Consider the following 20086-nt stretch of genomic DNA (forward strand, 5'->3'; position numbering starts at 1 on the left):
TAAATAAAGTGCAATTTTGCTCAGTGGCGTGACCCATTGATGCATCTGACTTTCTTGTTCTGGCTGTGAGAGATTCCTGTTTTCCACACTCATTCTTCTATCCTGTTTCTAAATGATATATCATTCGTACTACAGTATTAGAAATGTGTACTGTATTTAGTGTGATTAAACTAAGTAGTTCAGTACTGTCCAAACTCAATTCACACAACTGAATAAATTACAACATTCTTTAATAATTATTATTTTTATGCACTTGGACTGGTTGAGTCATTTCTTTTATTAATATTTGTTGCAGATATTGTTCAGATATAGTTATATAGAATTACTTTATATATACTTGTACAATTACAGACAGTTTCACATTAAGAAAATTGTGATAAATATTTCTCTATATAAATTGCGTTAATGCATACTTTATAAACAAAACAAAACTAAGGCAAATCAGTTTAATGTTTTATCATTTAGAAAAATTTCTATCCAGAAAACAGAAAATTTGTCGGTAGAAATCTCTTAAGATATAGCTTGGGGGCTTCTGTTATACTTCTTTGGTGATGTTACCAAGTTTCTGATATAAACAAAACACAGAAAATTTCTGACACAGAAATAGATTTATAACCATAATGTGCCTAGGATTTGGTAACTTGCTTTTGTCTTACCATCCCTTGGGTCAGAGCTGCTGATATTTCAGCTGCTCTTAATGGAAAGGCATGTCCTTTCTTCCTGCAGACAACTTGCTTCAGTAATGTTGTCACTTTTCTCACACCGTTTGTTACACATCAATGTGAAAGTTAGCTGGTTGCTAATTATTCCCGAGGAACAGTGTCCCAACTAGCATCACTTCAGAATGGGAATAGGTGGTAATAAATCACTTTGAAAAAGATCTGTATCCAATTAAGAATTAAAGCTCTGAAATTAAGATCATTTAGAAGTTTTCTCATTCTTCAACAGAATTTTATGTCTTTATCAGAAATCTACTTCTGATGAGATTTATTTCTAATGGAAACTCAATTCAAGAAAGTGACTTTTGATATAACAGCTAATAAAGCTGTGCGTAGAAGACTTCACATATGTTAGGCAGCAATATAAAACACTAGACTTTGGCTGTATCTTGTGCAATTAAAAATAAGGTCAACAGATATAATCTCTGTTTTTTTCTGATCTGTTGGGTTGAATTGCAAAATAATTCCATATCTAGTCGACTGGATGGTTGTCTTAAGTACCCTTCTAACAATACCAGCTGTAGTGCGCTCTTTACTGCAGTCCCAGAACCTGGCAGCGTCCACTTAATCAGTTGATAACTCATGTTGGATGTGACATTTCTTTGAAGATTGTTCTTGTCTGAAACAGAGCAGAGAAAAGAAACAGTGGGATCATCTCAGTATATTTTAAAACATCAAAAGCTGTTGGAATCATTTGACTGGAATGACAAAATTAAATTCCACGTCACCCGTTAGCATAGCGGTTAGCTCAATCGCTTTACAGAGCTAGTTGTAAAATCGGGGCTCAGTTCCCACCGCTGCCCATAAGGAGGTTGTGCATTTATCCCGTGAACACGTGGATTTCCTCCGGGTGCTCCGACATTCCAAAGACGTACGGTTAGGGTTAGTGAGTTGTGGGCGTGCTAGTTTGGTGCCAGAAGTGTGGCGACACTTGCGGGTTGCTCAGCACAATTTCACTGTATGTTTTTCAAAGGATGTACATGCGACAAATAAAGCTCATTTAAGATCTTTTAAAAATCTCTACCCGCTTACTCAAGTGGAGGATAAAGATATGAAAGGGATTGGCTTAAAAACAATTAGCGATGCAGATTGAATAAAACCTCTGAGTGTAATGATATTAGAAACTGTATATCAATCATACCACACTCATCAAATATCTTACTCAGGGCATGCATTATTCTGCCACAATTTTGGCTCAAATTCTTTATCACAGTATGGCAGACAATTAACTACAGGGAGCAGACGTATATGTGACTTGTAAAAAAATTATTAAAGAAATATGGGCTTTGCAGGCCAAACCAGCATTTAATTGCCTTCTTGAACTACTGTAGACCTTCTAGGGGGAGAGTTGCAGAATTGTGAAAGAATAGTAACATATCTCCAGGTCAGAATGACGTGTGGCTTGGAAGGCATCTTCCAGGTGACAATTTCCTATGCTTTTGCTGCTCTTGTCCTTCTAACTCAGTAGTTCCCAAACTCTTTTGGGTTACCACCCCCTTGGCTCCCAGACCACATCCTCTGTGCCCCACTCTCCCTTTCTGGCCATTATATTAAAACTGTGAAGAGTTTTGATTTACGATGCACAGTGAAAGAAAATAGGAACCGCAAATTCAAAGCAGTGACAAATAATGGCAAAAATTATTCAAATCTATTTAAAGCTACAAATAAAATTATTTCTTTATTTAATTACAGTAAAACAATTTTCATCAACAATTTTACACTATGTTAGTAGTCCAGCTACTCACTATTTCATTGCTTTTTTACCTTTCAATGAGATGGATAGATAGATAGATAGATAGATACTTTATTCATCCCCATGGGGAAATTCAACATTTTTTCCAATGTACCATACACTTATTGTAGCAAAACTAATTACATACAATACTTAACTCAGTAAAAATATGATATGCATCTAAAATCACCCTCTCAAAAAGCATTAATAATAGCTTTTAAAAAGTTCTTAAGTAGTTTACTTAAATACATTGAGTCCTAACCCCAGCACTTTAACATATCTTACTCCTGGCGGTTGAATTGTAAAGCCGAATAGCATTGGGGAGTATTGATCTCTTCATCCTGTCTGAGGAGCATTGCATCGATAGCAACCTGTCGCTGAAACTGCTTCTCTGTCTCTGGATGGTGCTATGTAGAGGATGTTCAGGGTTTTCCATAATTGACCGTAGCCTACTCAGCGCCCTTTGCTCTGCTACCGATGTTAAACTCTCCAGTACTTTGCCCACGACAGAGCCCGCCTTCCTTACCAGCTTATTAAGACGTGAGGCGACTCTCTTCTTAATGCTGCCTCCCCAACACGCCACCACAAAGAAGAGGGCGCTCTCCACAACTGACCTATAGAACATCTTCAGCATCTCACTACAAACATTGAATGACGCCAACCTTCTAAGGAAGTACAGTCGACTCTGTGCCTTCCTGCACAAGGCATCTGTGTTGGCAGTCCAGTCTAGCTTCTCGTCTAACTGTACTCCCAGATACTTGTAGGTCTTAACCTGCTCCACACATTCTCCATTAATGATCACTGGCTCCATATGAGGCCTAGATCTCCTAAAGTCCACCACCATCTCCTTGGTCTTGGTGATATTGAGACACAGGTAGTTTGAGTTGCACCATATCACAAAGTCCTGTATCAGTTTCCTATACTCTTCCTCCTGTCCATTCCTGACACACCCCACTATGGCTGTGTCATCAGTGAACTTCTGCACATGGGCTTGGTGCAGTGATATCAGCTTCTCAACGTTGGACTGAACGTTTCACAGAACAAGTCTCAGATCCCCACGTTCTGTCACTGCAAGTATTTCTATTTTGTTGCTTTGAATGAGGTTGGGTGATTACACTGAAACCGCGCTCCACTAAATATGTTGTAGGAAAGGTAATAAAGAACATCTTGACCTTTTTCCACAGTGCAGGATACCACTCAGAGATTTCTTTCTGCAACCAAGTCCAGCTCAAAATCATTTTGTAATGAGATCAGTTCTTCCTCTATCCTCTCTGCTAACTCCTCATGACAAGTGTTCAGGAATAGATTAATTACCCAATCTGGAATTTGGATTGAGGGAAGATCCTGAAATCTCTCTGACATGTCTTCAAGCAGCTCACCCAGGTGGGCATTTGATTCTGATAAGATTCACATCATTTCCTTGCAATTAAAGATCGATTTTGTGAATAATTTGTGAATAATTCTGACAAATAAGCAATGTCATACCTAATATTCTTGAGTTGATCACTGAATAAAGCAGTCGAGTCTTCAGAGAATTTTATCACAGTTTCAAAAAACACATAAAAGCATCTCAGGCAATTTCCTTTTGAGAGCCACCTGACTTCTGTGTGCAATAGCAAGCATTTAAACTGTTCATCATTCTCAATACAAAGCTCTCAAAATAGTCAAGAACTGAGAGCATGAGACTTGATTTTATTTATCACTGTGATAACAGTACTTAATGATTTGTGCAGCCGATCATTTAGTTTTTTTTTGTGAAAGATGTTGTCTGTGAATTACACAGTGAATGGGGTACAGCTTTTTTCAAGAAAGAAATAACCCCAATGGTGTCCTGTCATTGATGGTGCTCCATCTGTTGCACAAGCAAGAATGTTGGTGGGTGGAATGTCCTTCTCTTTGAAAAATTGCTCAACAACCTGAAATATTGACTCCCCCTTTGTATCTGTTTCTAATCCCCTTGCAAATCATATCTCTTGAACTATGTTTTAATCTTTTATGAAGTGAACATAACTAAGAAGCAAAGATTCATCTTCTGGTAAAGTAGACTCTGAGCAAATTCTGTTTTCCTAATTATATTGCATAATGTGTCTTCTACATTCTCAGACGTATCATCTATTCATCTTTGAACAGAATTGTTGCTGAGCGGAATCACTTTCTTTATTTGCTCTGGTGACTTATGCAAGACCGTACTCAGAACTGACCTGACTGCTGACAGAACCAGTTCTTCTCCAGTTCTATGGAGCTTTCCGGATTTAGTGAGGTCGAGGGTTTCCTCCTTCTTCGTGGATTTGAGGGGTGAAGTCAAATAAGGTTGCAGGCAGGTGGTTGGGCAGTTGGTCCTCAACTCAGCAGTGAACCAGCTGGCCAGGCTAAGTGAGTGCAGAGCCAGGGCTAACCCAAGATGAGAGGAATGTTGGGTGAGATGATCAAGAGGAATTGGATGAATTTGTAGTGCTCTCCAATGCTCACGTGCACTCTGACCATCCCAGACCCCAAGCGACGACTGTCAATGGCAGTCAGATGAAACAGAAGGGTGATGGACAGGCTCGGTAGGGAGTCCAACCTACACATACAGTCCAGAAAGTTGCCTCCTGTGCGGAGTCCACCACAGCAAGAGTTCCCAACCTTTTTTTATGCCACAGACCAATGCCATTAAGCAAGGGATATGTGGACCCAGACTGGGAACCTCTGCACTGGAGTGTTCTGTGTGTGTAGAGCCATCAGGATGTAGAGGAGGACGGCTAGAATGAGTAGGGCTATGCTGGTGGAACAAGAGGTCGGGAGGAGCTTACCAGATAGAAGGCCCCCGGTCTCTACCTGGTGGTGCTGTTTCCCAGACGCAGTGGACATTTGATGCGTGGGTGACTGGCTGCTCTGTAGTAAGTGCACAAGTTGTTTCTCCACCGACACTCATGCTCTTGGGGTGGGGAGCTCTGCCTAACTGCATGGGTTCTGGAAGCATTGCTGATTAGACACCTGCAGCCTGAACTGGGGTTCTGGGAATGGAACTGGTTCTGGGAATGGAACTGGGGTTCTGGCTGATCATCTGGAGGGTTGTTTCATAAGACAACTTTCAATATGGGCAGCTAGAGTGATGAGGCTTTCAAGGTCAGTGGGCATCCCCCAGGTAGACAGCTTGACTTTGAAGCACTCTGAGAGGCCGCAATAATAATGGGCCAGCAGCACTTCTGCATTCCATCTGGTCTCTGCCGTGAGGGTCCTGAATTTAACGGTGTAATCCATCTCAGAGCGGGAGCCTTGACGCAGGCAAAATATCTGATCTGCTGCCTCCCTTCCACTTCTCAGACGGTCAAGAGCCTGGCACATTGCTGTGGTGAAATCGTCACGTTTATTGCAAATGGTGGTCTTATTGTCCCAGTTGGCGATGGTCCAGGTCAAGAGAGAGGTGATGAAGGCAATCTTGCCTCAGTACTTAGAATACAGAGGTGGCTGGAGCTGGAAGTGTAAGAGTCACTGGAACGGGAAGTTGCAGCATCGGGATGGGGATCCACTGAAAAGTTCAGGCACCGGTATCTGGGGCTCTGAGGGAGGAGGCTGAATAGCACAGGGTTGCTGCATCGAGATGAAGAGTTGGTTGAGAGTGGTGAGCAGATGGTCAACGGTTTCCTGCTGCTTCTGGATCGGGTACTCCTGTCAATGGATGACTTCTTTTAGGTGAGCATACTCTGCTGGGTCAATTAATGGTTCACTCATCCTGTCAGGAAATGTAGGGGAGACTTGATCCAAATGCAGAGCAGTGGAGACGAATTAGCAGCGAACAATAACTTTATTAATAACAAGATACGAAGGGCCATAAACAAGAGAGAACAGATACTAAACACAACAGGGCAACAAGGTAACTGAAGGCTATGAGCCTGGTTGAGGCTGGCTGGTTTGATGAGTGAACAAGGACTGTGATCAGAGCTGGGTTTAGGTAGGCTGCAGGTGATGAGTTAGAACAGAGTGGTAGGTAACTCCTGTTAGCTGAATGCAGACTGGGAGCAGTATATGCAGGCCTTACACACTACATCCATTTCAACTTCATCTGCCCTCATTAGGACCATTTCCTGACATGCCTTGACTATTTAAGATTTTGTCTAAATGCCTCTTAAATGTAGTAATTGTGCCTGATTCTGTCAGCTACTCTGGCAATGAGCTCCAGATTTCAATCACTCTCTGTAAATAAAACATATCTTTTATTTTCCATTTAAAACATCCATTCACCTTAAACCTACAGTATGTCCTCGTGAGGAGGGGAAGTATGGAATGATGAGGACATTCAATTTCTACAATGGGTTATAATCAGGTTAAGTGAATGTGAAAAGTTCGGCCACATGCAATTCCTTCTTTGAGGTTTGCATAGATCCAGCCTGTCACTTAAAGCTTTGACAAACTTCTATAGATGCACAATGGAGAGTATTCTAACTGGTTGCCAAACAGCCTAGAATGGAAACACCACTGCTCAGGAATGGAAAACTACAGAAAGTAGAGTAGAAAGCCCTTCCCACCATTGAGCACATTTACATGGAGTGCTGTTACAAGAAAGCAGCTTACTTCATTAAGGATCTTCACCATCTAGGCCATGCTCCTTTCTCACTCCTACTGTCAGACAGGAGGCACAGGAGCCTTAGATTCCACATCATCAGGTTCAGGAACAGTTATTACCCTTCAACCATTAAGCACCAGGCTCCTGAACTGGTGTGGATAACTTCAAACCAAGTTTAATTGCCATTCAAACCATACATGGATACAGCTGAATGAGACAGAGTTCCTCTGGGGCCAAGGTGCAAAAACATATAAATGCATTCAAAGTAGCGAGAAAGGAAAAAAGAGAACTTAGTCCTGTAAGAAAACACAGTTTTAGACCAAGTTCCCGAGTACTACTCAGGACTACTCTGTACTTCACTCAGTACTACCCTGAACTGATCTCACAACCTGCAGATGATCTTTCAAGGGCTCTACAACTCATATTTTTAGTATTATTTATTTTTTATTTGTATAATTTGTCTTCATTTGCACCTTGGTTGTTTGTCAATCTTTACTTACAGTTTTTATTGTATTTCTTTACTTTCTTGTAAATGCAAGAAAATAAATCTCAAGGTAGTGTATGGTAACAAATACACACTGACAATAAATTTACTTTGACTGTGACTATAACTCCTGTTCATTTGAGAAAAATTCTGAATCATGGGACATTGCTCTGAGATGCAGCAGGGTGTGGTTGTCTGAGAGCATGGTTTACAAAAGGCTGGGATAATAATGCATTATTATTTCGAGAGTAAATGAAACAGTAAGCATAATGTTAAGTAGGGCATTGGTGAGATGACATCTGGACGTTAATGGAAACATTACTTAGCTGATACCCAGAATGTGTACATTGTTATATAAGACAGGTTAGGTTTAAATTGCTGAAGAGTGGGATGCAACTTGCTTGAAAACATAAAATCCTGAAGGGTTTTGATGGAATGGATCTAGAAAAGACAAGCTAGACTGAGTGTTCATGGTTCATAGGTCAGGAGGAGGTAAATTCTTCTCTTCCAGTATGTCATGGCCTTTGGAACTCATCCTGAAATAGGCATGGAAGCTCTGAATACCTCAAGGGAGATGCAGATAGATTATTTAAAAAGGAGCTTTTTAACAAATTTAATTTTTAATTTAAACATTTAAGGATGTTAACATGGGTAGAATGGAATGTAGAGTTGTTCATATTGAATAGCACAGCAGGATCAAGATCCCAAGTGGTGCACTCCTTTTGCCAATTCATTTGTTTCTATTTCATGTTGTGTGTATCAATATTCATAACAGTAAAGGGGACATTAGAGACTGCAGATGTTGAATCTGAAGCAACAAACAATCTGCTGGAGGAACTCAGCAGGTCGAGCAGTATCTGTAGGTAGAAAGGAATTGTCAATATTTCAGACCCAAAGCATCGACAATTTGTTTCCTTCCACACATGCTGCTCTGTCTGCTGAATTCCTCCAGCAGATTGCTGCTTCATAACAGAAAATTTTGTCTCAAAATGACATGATTTCGCCAGAATGGCTTCTTGGCAAAAATAGCATCACATGATATTTCCAATAATGCAATGTAATTTTTTTTCTAGACTTTCAATTTGAAAACCTCAGCATCTCCCATGAGGCTTTGAATTAAATTTTATCCCACAAATACATGTATATTATTGATGGTTGTGAGAAACACGAGGAACAGGGACATAGATCTGTTTGGAGCAGAGAATGCAGAATTCGGAACAGGAAATCTGTAAGTACAGCTTTCCTAATGGACAGCTAAGAACAATTTCCTGCAGGTTTCCTGATCAGCATTGCTGATTAAAGCAGGTTAGTGAACACAAGCACAGGGATCGAAGGTGGTGGCTGGATGATCAGATAGTATATTTATGAGAATGGTAGCTGTGAGATATCCAATTGCAGGATTAGGAAGCAAAAAACTGCTCGAGGCATCTGCTTGTGATGGTTGACAGAAGGAAGATGAAGGTCTGGATGGTCCAACTGAATCAGAATTGTGGAGGCTTTCTGCTGTATTGTGGAGAGCATTACACTGTATCATGGAGAGCATTCCAACTGGCTGCATCACTATCTGCTTTGGGGGCTACTGCACGGGATTGAAGTAGGCTGCAGAGAGATGTAAACTTAGTCATTTCCATGATGGGCACTAGCCTCCATAGTATCCAGGACATCTTCAAGGAGCGGTGCCTCAGTAAGGCATCATTAAGAACCCCCATCATCCAGGTCTTGCCTTGTTCTCATTGCTACCATCAGGAAGGAGGTACAGAAGTGTGGAGTCACACACCCAATGATAACTAGTGTGGATAACTTCACTCACAGCAGCACTGAACTGATCCACAGCCTATGGACTCACTGTCAGGGACTCTACAATTCATTTTCTCAATATTATTTACTTATTTTTCTGTAATTGCTCAGTTTGTCTTATGCAAATTGATTAGCAGTCCATCTTTGTGTAGTTTTTCACTGATTCTATTGTGCTTCTTTGTATCTACTTTGAATGCCTGCAAGAAAATAAATCTCAGGGAGTATATGGTGACATTTATGTACTTTGATAATAAAATTACTTTGAACTTTGCCTCACGGCTCTTGAACTCAATCCCCTGACTAATGAAAGCTAACACGCCACAAGCGTTATTAACAACCCAATCCCCATCCCCTCCCTCTCACAAAAAACTAACATATCGCCCACTCACAACTCGGCCATAGAAAGAAACCACCAAAAAACTGAAGGAGACCAGTGAACAATGATTCCTCAGGTGACATCTTCCAGGTAGCTAATCTCTTCAATTATTTCACTTTCTCTACACCTTCTGCTTGTTCTTTTCGTCTTGATTTTATTACAGAAACTGTCGGAGCCTGCGATGTGCAGTTTGGAATTTGATTGAATGATCTAGCGCTCTGCTGTGTCCTGGGAGCTGCCTCGTGGAGAAGTTCAGAGATGGGGACTCAATGAAGATTGAGAACACAAAATGATTTGTGGAAAAGACCAGAGATGGGGTATGAGGTCACGCTCTATTTCACAGTGTTGAGGAAGATTAAGGATCAAGGTGGATACGGAGGGGGTCAGTGTTTGCTCTCAATGGAGGCCACAGGGGCATTGACAGTTGGTATCTGGGTTGGCGGTGTTTGGACCGGAGGTGGCACTCAAACCCAGCATGCCGTTCACTCATCACAGAAGGACTGAGTTTGTGCGGCCGCTCTCCTCAAATGCAAACAGGAAGATGTTTTCGATATTCTGAGATTTATGTCATCGTTGGACTGTACATTATATTGGCTTCCTTCGGTTTTTGGGTGTTTTCTTTCTTGTGGCCGATTGGTGGGTGGGTGATATGTTAGTTTTTGTGAGAGGGGTGTTTGGGGGTTTGGGGTCCAATTTTCTTCTTGGTGTTTTTTTGTTTGGGAGATCTGTTAGTTTTTGTGTGTGAGAGAGGGGGTCGGGGGTTTTGATACCATTGGCGCTGTTCTTTTCTGTAGGGGAGGGTTTGGGGATTTGATGTTATGTCACTGTTTTTTTTCTCTTTGTGAGGGGGGGTTTGGGATTTGTGAGTTTTGTTTCATTTCCTTTTTGTGTCGGGTGTGGGGGGAGTTGATGCCATTTCTTTCAACAAGCCCCATGGTTTTTCTGTATTTCGTGGCTCTCTGGAGAAGACAAATATCAGAGTTGTACATGCATACTTTGTCAATAAAATGAACCTCTGAACCTTTATTAACTTGCACGGCAACTTTGAGGGATCTATGTACATGGACCCTAAGATCCATCTATCCCTTCACATTGCTGAGAACCCTGCCATTAACCCTGTATTCTGTCTTCAAATTCATCCTCCAAAATGAATCATGTCTCTCTTTTCTGGGTTGAACTCCAGCTGTCATTTCTCAGCCCAGCTCTGTATCCTGTCAATGCTCCATTGCAACCTATAACAATCTCCACGCTATCCGCAACTCCACCAATCTTCATGTCATCTGGAAACTTGCTAAACCAGTCTTCCACTTCCTCGTACAGGTCATTTATTAAAATCACAAAGAACAGTGGTCCCAGAACAGATCACTGTGTAACATCACGGGTCACTGACCTCCAGGCAGAATACTCTCCATCTACTTCCACCCTCTGCCTTCATAGGCAAGACAATTTTGTTACCATCATCGAATTTTCCCTGGATCTTGTGCCTCCTGAATTTCGAATGAGCCTTCCATGAGTAACCTTCGCAAACACCCTATTAAAATCCATATACACCACATCCACTACTCTACCGTCATCAATATGCTTTTTCATATCTTCAAATAGGTCAAACAGGCTCATGAGGAACCTGTCTCTCAAAAAGCAATGCTGACTATCTCCAATCAGACTGGTGGCTTTCCATCATATCCAGTGATGACAGGAAATCTGTGTGGGAGAGTTTTTAAAGAGGAAAAGCCATTGCACTGGGGCAGTTCCACCCTCTCAAGCTCGGAAGTCCCGGTCCAGTGGTACAAACAAAGATCACAAACCGGGGTCTTCCTTGGTTGCAATGGATGACCATGACATCTTCTGTGCCTTGTCAAGCCCTTCGCTCTCCATGGTGTGTTGCAGAACCTCCTTCCTAGCCATTGGATGTCTCTGCAAACCTTATTTGCCCAGTCTGCCGGAGATAATTTCACTGTCTCACCAGAATACAAGGCCACTGGCTATTACCTTACCTGGTTTAGCCTGCCTATCAAAGTGGTGCACTTAGGTGTGGCCGCTGTCGCATGCAAACAGCTACTTGGAGCCACAGGTGAGAGCTGAATGTCCGGTGGGGACCAAAGGTGAGTGAGCTGCTCCGGAACAGACATAACAAACCCTTTCACCAGAGATGCTTCCCCTCCCTGGACACCCCATACACCCAGACTATGAATATTTATGAGTATTTGGAGAACCAGACCAAATGGTCATAAATTCTGTCTCTAAGAATTCTCTCCAATAATTTCCCCACCACTGAAGTAAGACTCACCGGTCTATAATTCCCAGTGTTATCCCTTTTCCCTTTCTTGAATATCACTTGCCACCTTCCAATCATCTGGTACTTCTCCTGTGGCCAGTGGGGATGTAAAAATCATCACCAAGGGCACAACAATCTCTTCCCATGGTAAGCTGGGGACTTATCTATTGTAATGTTTTTCCACAGTTCATCATCTTTCTTAATATTGACATGTTCCAGTATATCAGCCTGTTTTATACCATCCTCACAAATGCTGAGGTTTGTCTTACTAGTCAATACTGAAGCAAAATATTCAATAAGGTCCTGTCCTACCTCCCCCCAACTCCAGGCATATTTTTCTACCCCTGATCAGTTCATTCTCTCACTCTGGCCATCTGCCTGTTCTTCATGTACATGTGGAAAATCTATCCAGAATCCCCAGCAAGTGCTCCCTAAATAACATCCACATTTTCAGTTCCCTGATAACATCAGTTCCCAACTTATGCTCCCAAGTTCCTGCCTAGTAGCATTATAAGTCGCACTCTCCCAATTAAATATTATCCCATACTGTCTGCCCCTAACCCTCTCCAAGGCCAGGAATTTGTGATCACTGTATCCGAAATGCTCTGCCACAGAAAGATCCGACACCTGACCTGGCAGTTCATTGCTGAGCACCAGATCCGGTATGGCCGAGTCAGTCTGTCTACGTACTGGGTCAGGAATCCCTCCCGGATACAATTAACAATCCCGCCCCCTTGAAAGCTTTGCGTTAAGGAGATGCCAATCCATATTAGTGAAATTGAAGTCCCAAATGACACCAACCCTGTTATTTTTGCATCTTTCCAAACTCCCCTTCCTGATCTGTTCCTCAGTACTTAAAGGAATTACCAAATCGATCAAATCAAGTTTAATTATCATTCAACCATGCATGGGTACAGCAGAATGAGACAGTGTTCCTCTGGGGCAAGGTGCAAAACATATGCAGCATGCTCAAAATTAGTGAGGAAAAAAAACATCATCACGTAAGAATTTCTTCTAGTTAACTGGTATTCCTGCTGGGCAACAAGTGATGGTTAAAAAAAGGCACATAACTCACGATTCTTCCCTCCTGACCTCCGTTCAGCTCTCAGGTTATAAAGAAATGGCAGCAGCATCTCCGATTACACTCCTTCCCCACAAAACCTTTGTGTTATTTGTCCCAGGCTTCAGTGTATCCTTCAGCAGAGGATTAGCAACTCAGAGGTTTGCAAGACAGATCAAAGTGCAACGAGGTGCCGATAAGGAAACGCTGCCAATGGGCACATTCCAGGCAATAGGGGTAGATACTGAGGCACACTGGGGCTCGGTGCAGCTCTTACAAAGGCTTTGTGGGGATGGTCCACTGTCTAAGGTCCTGAGGGGCTGAGTCCGATGTAACAGCCTCTCAAACAGGTTATGGAGGTACTGCTTAAAGAAGAAACATAGAACAGCACGGCACAGTACAGGCCCTTTGGCTCACGATGTTATGTCCTTTTACCCTACACTAAGATCAGTTTAACCCTTCACTCCAACATAGCCATCCATTTTTCTATCATCCATATATCAAACATCAATGGCTCTGACACACAGTAAGTAGAATGTATTGGTTTGACGGTAGACTGATTGTACTTATTTATTGACACTTTGAATGTAAAGCGAGTAAGTACTGACGATATTGCATTTCCTGTGTATATATTTCTGAATAAAATTTAGTTTTGGAATAAAAAAAAGTTATCCATTCTTGAACTGTCTATGCCAACTGCTTGTCATTTGCTTGATCTGAATTTGGTGCAGGTAAAGTAAACTGGTTACAGTTCTGCTGTGCACATGGGAACAATTAGAATAGAATTAAAGAATACACAGAGTTACTCAGTCCATCGTGTCAATAAATGAGTTAATAATTCTAAACTCACCTTCCAATACAAGATCAAAGCTCTCCAGATACAAATCCAAGAACTTATTAAAAGAGATGGGAGTTTCTGCCTTAAAATTCCTAACAGGCTGTGAGTTTCCTCTGATATTACTGCGCTCTGGATGGATAAAAAAAATCACCCAATCCTTCATATACGCAAAAGATTCTGCAGATACTGGAAATCTAGGGCAACAAAGGCAAAATGCCAGAGGAACTCAGCAGGCCAGACAGCATCTACGGAAAAGAGTACAGTCGACATTTCGGGCTGGGACCCTTCAGCAGGACACAAGCGTTTTGGTCTGAAACGTCAATTGTACTCTTTTCCACAGACGCTGCCTGGCCTGCTGAGTTCCTCCAGCATTTTGTGTTGCTTGTTTGGACTTCCAGTGTCTGCAGAATCTGTAGGTGATAGGTGAAGCCAGGTGAGGTGGAAAGTGGGTGGGTGGGGAGGAGGGATGAAGTAAGAATCTGAGAGATGATGGGTGGAAGAGGTAAAGAGCTGAGGAAGGAGTCTGATAGGAGAGGACAATGGATCATGGGAGAAAGGGAAGGTGGAAGGGTGATGGTGATGAAGGTGATGGGCAGGTGAGGAGAAGAGAAGGGCTGAGAGGATGATCAGAATGGGGAATGGAAAAAGAAGGAAAGAGGTAGGGGGAGAAATTACTGGAAGGTAGAGAAATCCATGTTCCTCTTAATCAATAACCCTCAATCCATGAGGACATTTTTGGCTTCTTGAGCAGCTAGGTGATTGGCTGGTCTGGTATTGGGCATCCTACCTTTTCACTGAATCCACAGCTGATGAGGAGTTTTAGTTTGTTTTTCTTTAAATCATTTTCTATCCCTCTAGAACACACTGCTAGAGCATCAAGAGCATCTTTTGAAGGGCACTGATACAACTTGTATATGGACAGAGCTGGAGTACTGTGTGCAGCTTCGGTTGCCATACTGCAGAAAAGACAGATTGCACTGGAGGGAGTGCAGAGGAAATTGCTCGGGATGCTGCTCGGAACATTACCTGTTCCATCATTCGAGAAAGCAATTTAGGGATAATCCTGGAAACAAAAGACGGGCCAAAACATCAACTGCACTCTTTTTCTAGGTGCTGCCTGGCCTGCTGAGTTCCTCCAGCATTTTGTGTGTGTTGCTTTGATTTCTAGCATCTGCAGGTTTTCTCTTGTTTCTGAACAGCACCCTGCATTGTTTTCCAAAAAGTGGTGTTGTGGCGACCCACTTTCTGCGCAGGCGAACGGGCTCACAAATAGCCAGCGCGCGGGAGGAGACTTTGGTAATGCACCTCTGATGTCATTTCCGCCCAGAGAGGGCAGGCGCTAGGGATTTAAATGCCAGCGCTGCGAAGTTTGAATAAACTAGTCTCAAAACGACTTATTTTAGCGCTGTGTGTAGCACATCGCTACATTGGTGATCCCGACAGTCCAAACGGGATTTGGACCAAAGATGACCGACTCTTCATCTGTTCACGCAGTTTTGCTAAAACTGCCGACTTTCTGGACGCTGCGACCACGCGTGTGGTTTAGCCAAGCGGAAGCCCAGTTCCAGATTCGGCAGATATCCTCTGATTCCACGCGTTACTATCACGTGGTGAGCCTCCTTGACCAGGAGACGGCCACCCAGGTTGCGGATTTCATACAGTCGCCCCCGGAAGAAGGCAAATATGAAGCATTCAAAGCGCTGCTCATTGGGACCTTTGGCCTCTCACGGCGTGAGCGGGGTGCTCGCCTGCTTCACCTGGACGGTTTGGGAGACAGACTGCTGTCAGCACTGGTGAACGAGATGCTGTCCCTGGCTGACGGACACAAGCCCTGCCTCATGTTCGAGCAAGCGTTCCTAGAGCGACTGCCCGAGGACATACATCTGCTGCTGGCCGACACAGATTTCAGCGACCCCCGGAAGGTGGCGGCCTGGGCAGACGTGCTGTGGAAAGCCAAGAGGGAGAGTGTGGCGTCCATCGGTCAGTTTACCAGGCCACGCGCCCAACAGCAGACCAGACCAGGCCCGGCAGGGGGGCGCACACAACACAGAGGCAGGAGTGAGGAGGCCAGTGAACAGTGGTGTTTCTACCACCAGCGGTGGGGCACAAAAGCCCGCCGTTGTCGCCCGCCCTGCAAGGGCCGGGGCCAGCTGCCGCTAATGACTATGGCGGCTGGCCACCAGGACAGCCTCTTGTACGTCTGGGACAAACAGTCGAGATGCTGCTTCTTGGTCGACACCGGAGCGGAGATCAGCGTCTTGCCCCCGACGGGGTACGACACCCGCAACAGGAAGCCAGGACTCACCCTGAGGGCTGCAAATGGCAGCACAATACAGACCTAAGGCACCCGCACAGTGCAGCTGCAGTTCAGCGCCAGCCGGTTCACGTGGGACTTCACACTGGCCGCGGTGGCCCAACCACTCCTGGGGGCAGACTTCTTGCGAGCTCACAGCCTGCTGGTTGACTTGCAAAGGAAAAGACTGGTACATGCCGAGACTTTCCAGACGTTCTCCCTGGGTGAAGCCAAGTTACCGGCCCCACACCTGGACTCCATCATGCTGTCGGACAATGAATTCACCAGAATCCTGGCGGACTTTCCATCGATTCTGGCACCGCAATTCACGGCAGCCATGCCCAGACACGGGGTACAGCACTACATTCCAACCCAGGGACCACCCCTCCACGCCCGCGCACAAAGGCTCCCCCCGGAAAAGCTCCGCCTGGCGAAGGAGGAGTTCAAGAGGATGGAGGAATTGGGGATCGTACGGAGGTCCGACAGCCCATGGGCCTCCCCCCTGCACATGGTGCCCAAAGCAGCTGGGGGTTGGAGACCATGCGGCGACTACCGCAGACTGAACAAGGCTACCACTCCAGACCGCTACCCCGTGCCGCACATACAGGACTTTGCAGCAAACCTGCACGGGGCAAGAATCTTTTCCAAAGTAGACCTCGTCTGGGGATACCATCAAATCTCGGTGCACCCTGAAGACATCCCCAAAACAGCACTCATCACCCCGTTCAGCCTGTTCGAGTTCCTCCGAATGCCGTTCGGCCTGAAGAATGCTGCACAGACGTTCCAGTGGCTAATGGACGCGGTGGGACGCGACCTGGACTTTGCATTCATCTATTTGGACGACATCCTTATAGCCAGCAGTTGTCGTCAGGAGCATCTGTCCCACCTCCGCCAGCTCTACTCCCACCTGACTGATTTTGGCCTCACGATCAACCCAGCCAAATGCCAGTTCAGTCTCAATACCATCGACTTCCTGGGCCACAGGATTACTAAAGACGGGGCAACACCTCTGCCCGCCAAGGTAGACGTGATCCGCCACTTTGCCCGGCCCAACACGGTCAAAGGCCTGCAGGAGTTCGTCGGTATGGTGAACTTCTACCACCGTTTCCTCCCCTCAGCAGCCCATATCATGCGCCCTTTGTACACCCTGATGTCGGGTAAAGGCAAGGACATTACTTGGGATGAGGAGGCCGCGGCTGCTTTCGTTAAAGCCAAGGAAGCCTTGGCAGATGCCGCGATGCTGGTGCACCCCAGAACGGACATTCTGACCGCCCTCACGGTGGACGCATCCGACACAGCAGTCGGTCGGGTGCTGGAGCAGCTCATTGAGGGGCGCTGGCAACCCCTGCCGTTCTTCAGCAAGCACCTACGACCACCCGAACTCAAATACAGTGCTTTCGACCGGGAGCTGTTGGCACTGTATCTGGCAATCCGGCATTTCAGGTACTTCTTAGAAGGCAGGCTGTTCACCGCGTTCACAGACCGTTGACTTTCGCGTTCATGAAGGTGTCCAATCCCTGGTCGGCTCGCCAGCAGCGACATCTGTCCTACATCTCTGAGTACACGACAGACATCCAGCATGTCCCGGGAAAGGACAACGTCGTGGCAGACGCACTCTCCAGACCAGCTGTCCAGGCCCTGTCCCTGGGGGTGGACTATGCAGCACTGGCAGGGGCACAGCAGGCAGACGACGAGATGCCCAGCTACAGGACTGCAGTCTCGGGTTTGCAGCTGCAAGACTTTCTCGTAGGCCCAGGTGATAGGACCCTCCTGTGCAACGTGGCTACCGGCTACTCGCCCCATCGTCCCGGCAGCCTGGAGGCGGCGAGTTTTTGACGCCATACACGGTTTGGCGCACCCATCTATCAGGACAACCGTCCGGCTGATCTCCAGCAAGTTCGCGTGGCACGGACTTCGCAAGCAGGTCAGTGAATGGGCCAGTACGTGCGCACAGTGCCGAACAGCCAAGGTGCAGCGGCACACTAAAGCCCGGCCGCAGCAGTTCGAACCCACCCATCAGAGGTTCGACCACATTCATGTGGATATCGTGGGCCCCCTACCAGTGTCCCGAGGAGCGCGGTACCTCCTAACTAGGGTAGACCGGATCACGAGGTGGCCAGAGGCGGTCCCGCTCACCGACACATCTGCCGATTCCTGCGCCCGAACACCGATCACAACCTGGGTAGCACACTTCAGGGTACCGGCCCACATTACCTCCGACAGAGGCGCCCAGTTCACCTCCAGCCTGTGGTTGGCTGTGGCCAGCCTGTTGGGAACGCAGCTGCACCACACAATTGCCTACCACCCACAGTCGAACGGACTGGGGGAACGCTTCAACCATCACTTGAAGTCGGCTCTCATGGCCTGCCTGAGAGGACCTAACTGGGTGGACGAGCTTCCCTGGGTCCTGCTTGGAATTTGTACAGCGCCCAAAGAGGATCTGTACGCCTCGTCGGCTGAGTTGGTGTACGGCGCGCCCCTGGCCGTCCCGGGAGAGTTCATACCAGCCCCAAGGGGGCAAGAGGAAGAACCCGCAGCAGTCCTGGACAGGCTACGCGAAAGGCTCGGCAACCTGGCCCCCGTACCAACTTCACAGCACGGACGGACCCCGACCCATGTACCCAAAGACCTGCAGAACTGTAAGTTTGTGTTTGTACGAAGGGGCGGACACCGGGCACTGCTACAGCGGCCGTACGAGGGGCCATTCCAGGTGATCAACAACAACGGGTCCACGTACGTTCTGGACATTGGGGGGAGAGAGGAAGTTTTCACAGTGGACCGACTCAAACCAGCCCATGTGGACTTGGCGCAGCCGGTCAAGGTTCAGGCACCGCGGCGCAGAGGCAGACCTCCCAAACAGAGGCTGATCCAGACTGTGGACATTGGGGGGTGTATCACCGGTTCTGGGGGGGGGGTGTGGTTATGTGGCAACCCACTTTCTGCGCAGGCGAACCGGCTCACAAATAGCCAGCGCACGGGGGGAGACTTTGGTAATGCACCTCTGACGTCATTTCCACCCGGAGAGGGAGGGCGCTAGGGATTTAAATGCCAGCGCCGCGAAGTTTGAAGAAACTAGTCTCGAAACGACTTACCGACTGCGTGTCGTTATTTCAGCGCTGTGTGTAGCACATCGCTACAGTGTAAAGATTTAATAAAAATGTAACATCTGCATGGTAACATTAAATTAACAAACAAACGTGTTGCAGGTATTTTGGAGACACAAGAGACTGCAGATACTGAGATCTGCAGCCACACACGATCTGCTGGAAGTGTTCAAATCACAAACCAGAGAAAATCTGCAGACGCTGGAAATCTGAGCAACACACACAGTCGATGCTTTTTTTCCCACAGTTGCTGCCTGGCCTGCTGAGTTTCTCCAGCGTTTTATGTGTGCTGCTAGAAGTATTACTGGTATTTCTCTTGCCACAGATGCTGCTGGTCCAGCCGATTTCTTCCAGCATATGTGCTTTGATTTCAGATTCCAGCATCTGTAGCTTCATTTGTTTTCCTGCCACCAAGTGACTGTGAGTTTGAGGCTTTGAGTCTGTACTATGTTTAAAAAAGACCTTTGGTTGGCCTAGTAGAAGCCCCCGTATCCGAGCGTGCCGCTATATCACCAGAAGTGCCTATGATCACTATTTTTATCCTCCACTGTAACACTTCCCACATGCCGTGCAAAGGCACTTGCTCATGCCCGATCTCCTTCCTGAGGTTATCAGGAAGGAGAGAGACTAAAGGGAGCTCTCTCCACTTTCTCTACTGCTACTTGTGTCCTCATAGATCAAAGTTGACCAAAACCTAGAAGGGTTTTGAAGCTTGAGAACAGTACTATCCTTTTAGGTTGGCCAGGAACATAACACCAGAAATACCGACTGATCTCTGTACATTTCAGTAAATGGGAAGTGCTCTTCACTTCTAACTGATATAAAAGTAGGGAGAGATCAGCTTAAATTAAATTTCTGGCCT

At 45.6% G+C, this 20086-nt stretch overlaps 1 protein-coding gene across 1 annotated transcript in view; it reads right to left on the minus strand.

The window, feature by feature from the left end:
• Window positions 1-259: 259 nt before the first annotated feature.
• The window catches only part of LOC140715261 (uncharacterized), a 95415-nt gene continuing 75588 nt past the window's right edge, over window positions 260-20086 (minus strand). Inside the window, exon 7 of the mRNA XM_073027190.1 lies at window positions 260-1338. Coding sequence (XP_072883291.1) covers window positions 1284-1338 — 55 coding nt within the window. The 3' untranslated portion in view covers window positions 260-1283. The remainder of the gene's footprint in view (window positions 1339-20086) is intronic.

This window comes from Hemitrygon akajei, chromosome 23 (genome assembly GCF_048418815.1).
Source record: "Hemitrygon akajei chromosome 23, sHemAka1.3, whole genome shotgun sequence".
NCBI classification, from domain to species: Eukaryota; Metazoa; Chordata; class Chondrichthyes; order Myliobatiformes; family Dasyatidae; genus Hemitrygon; species Hemitrygon akajei.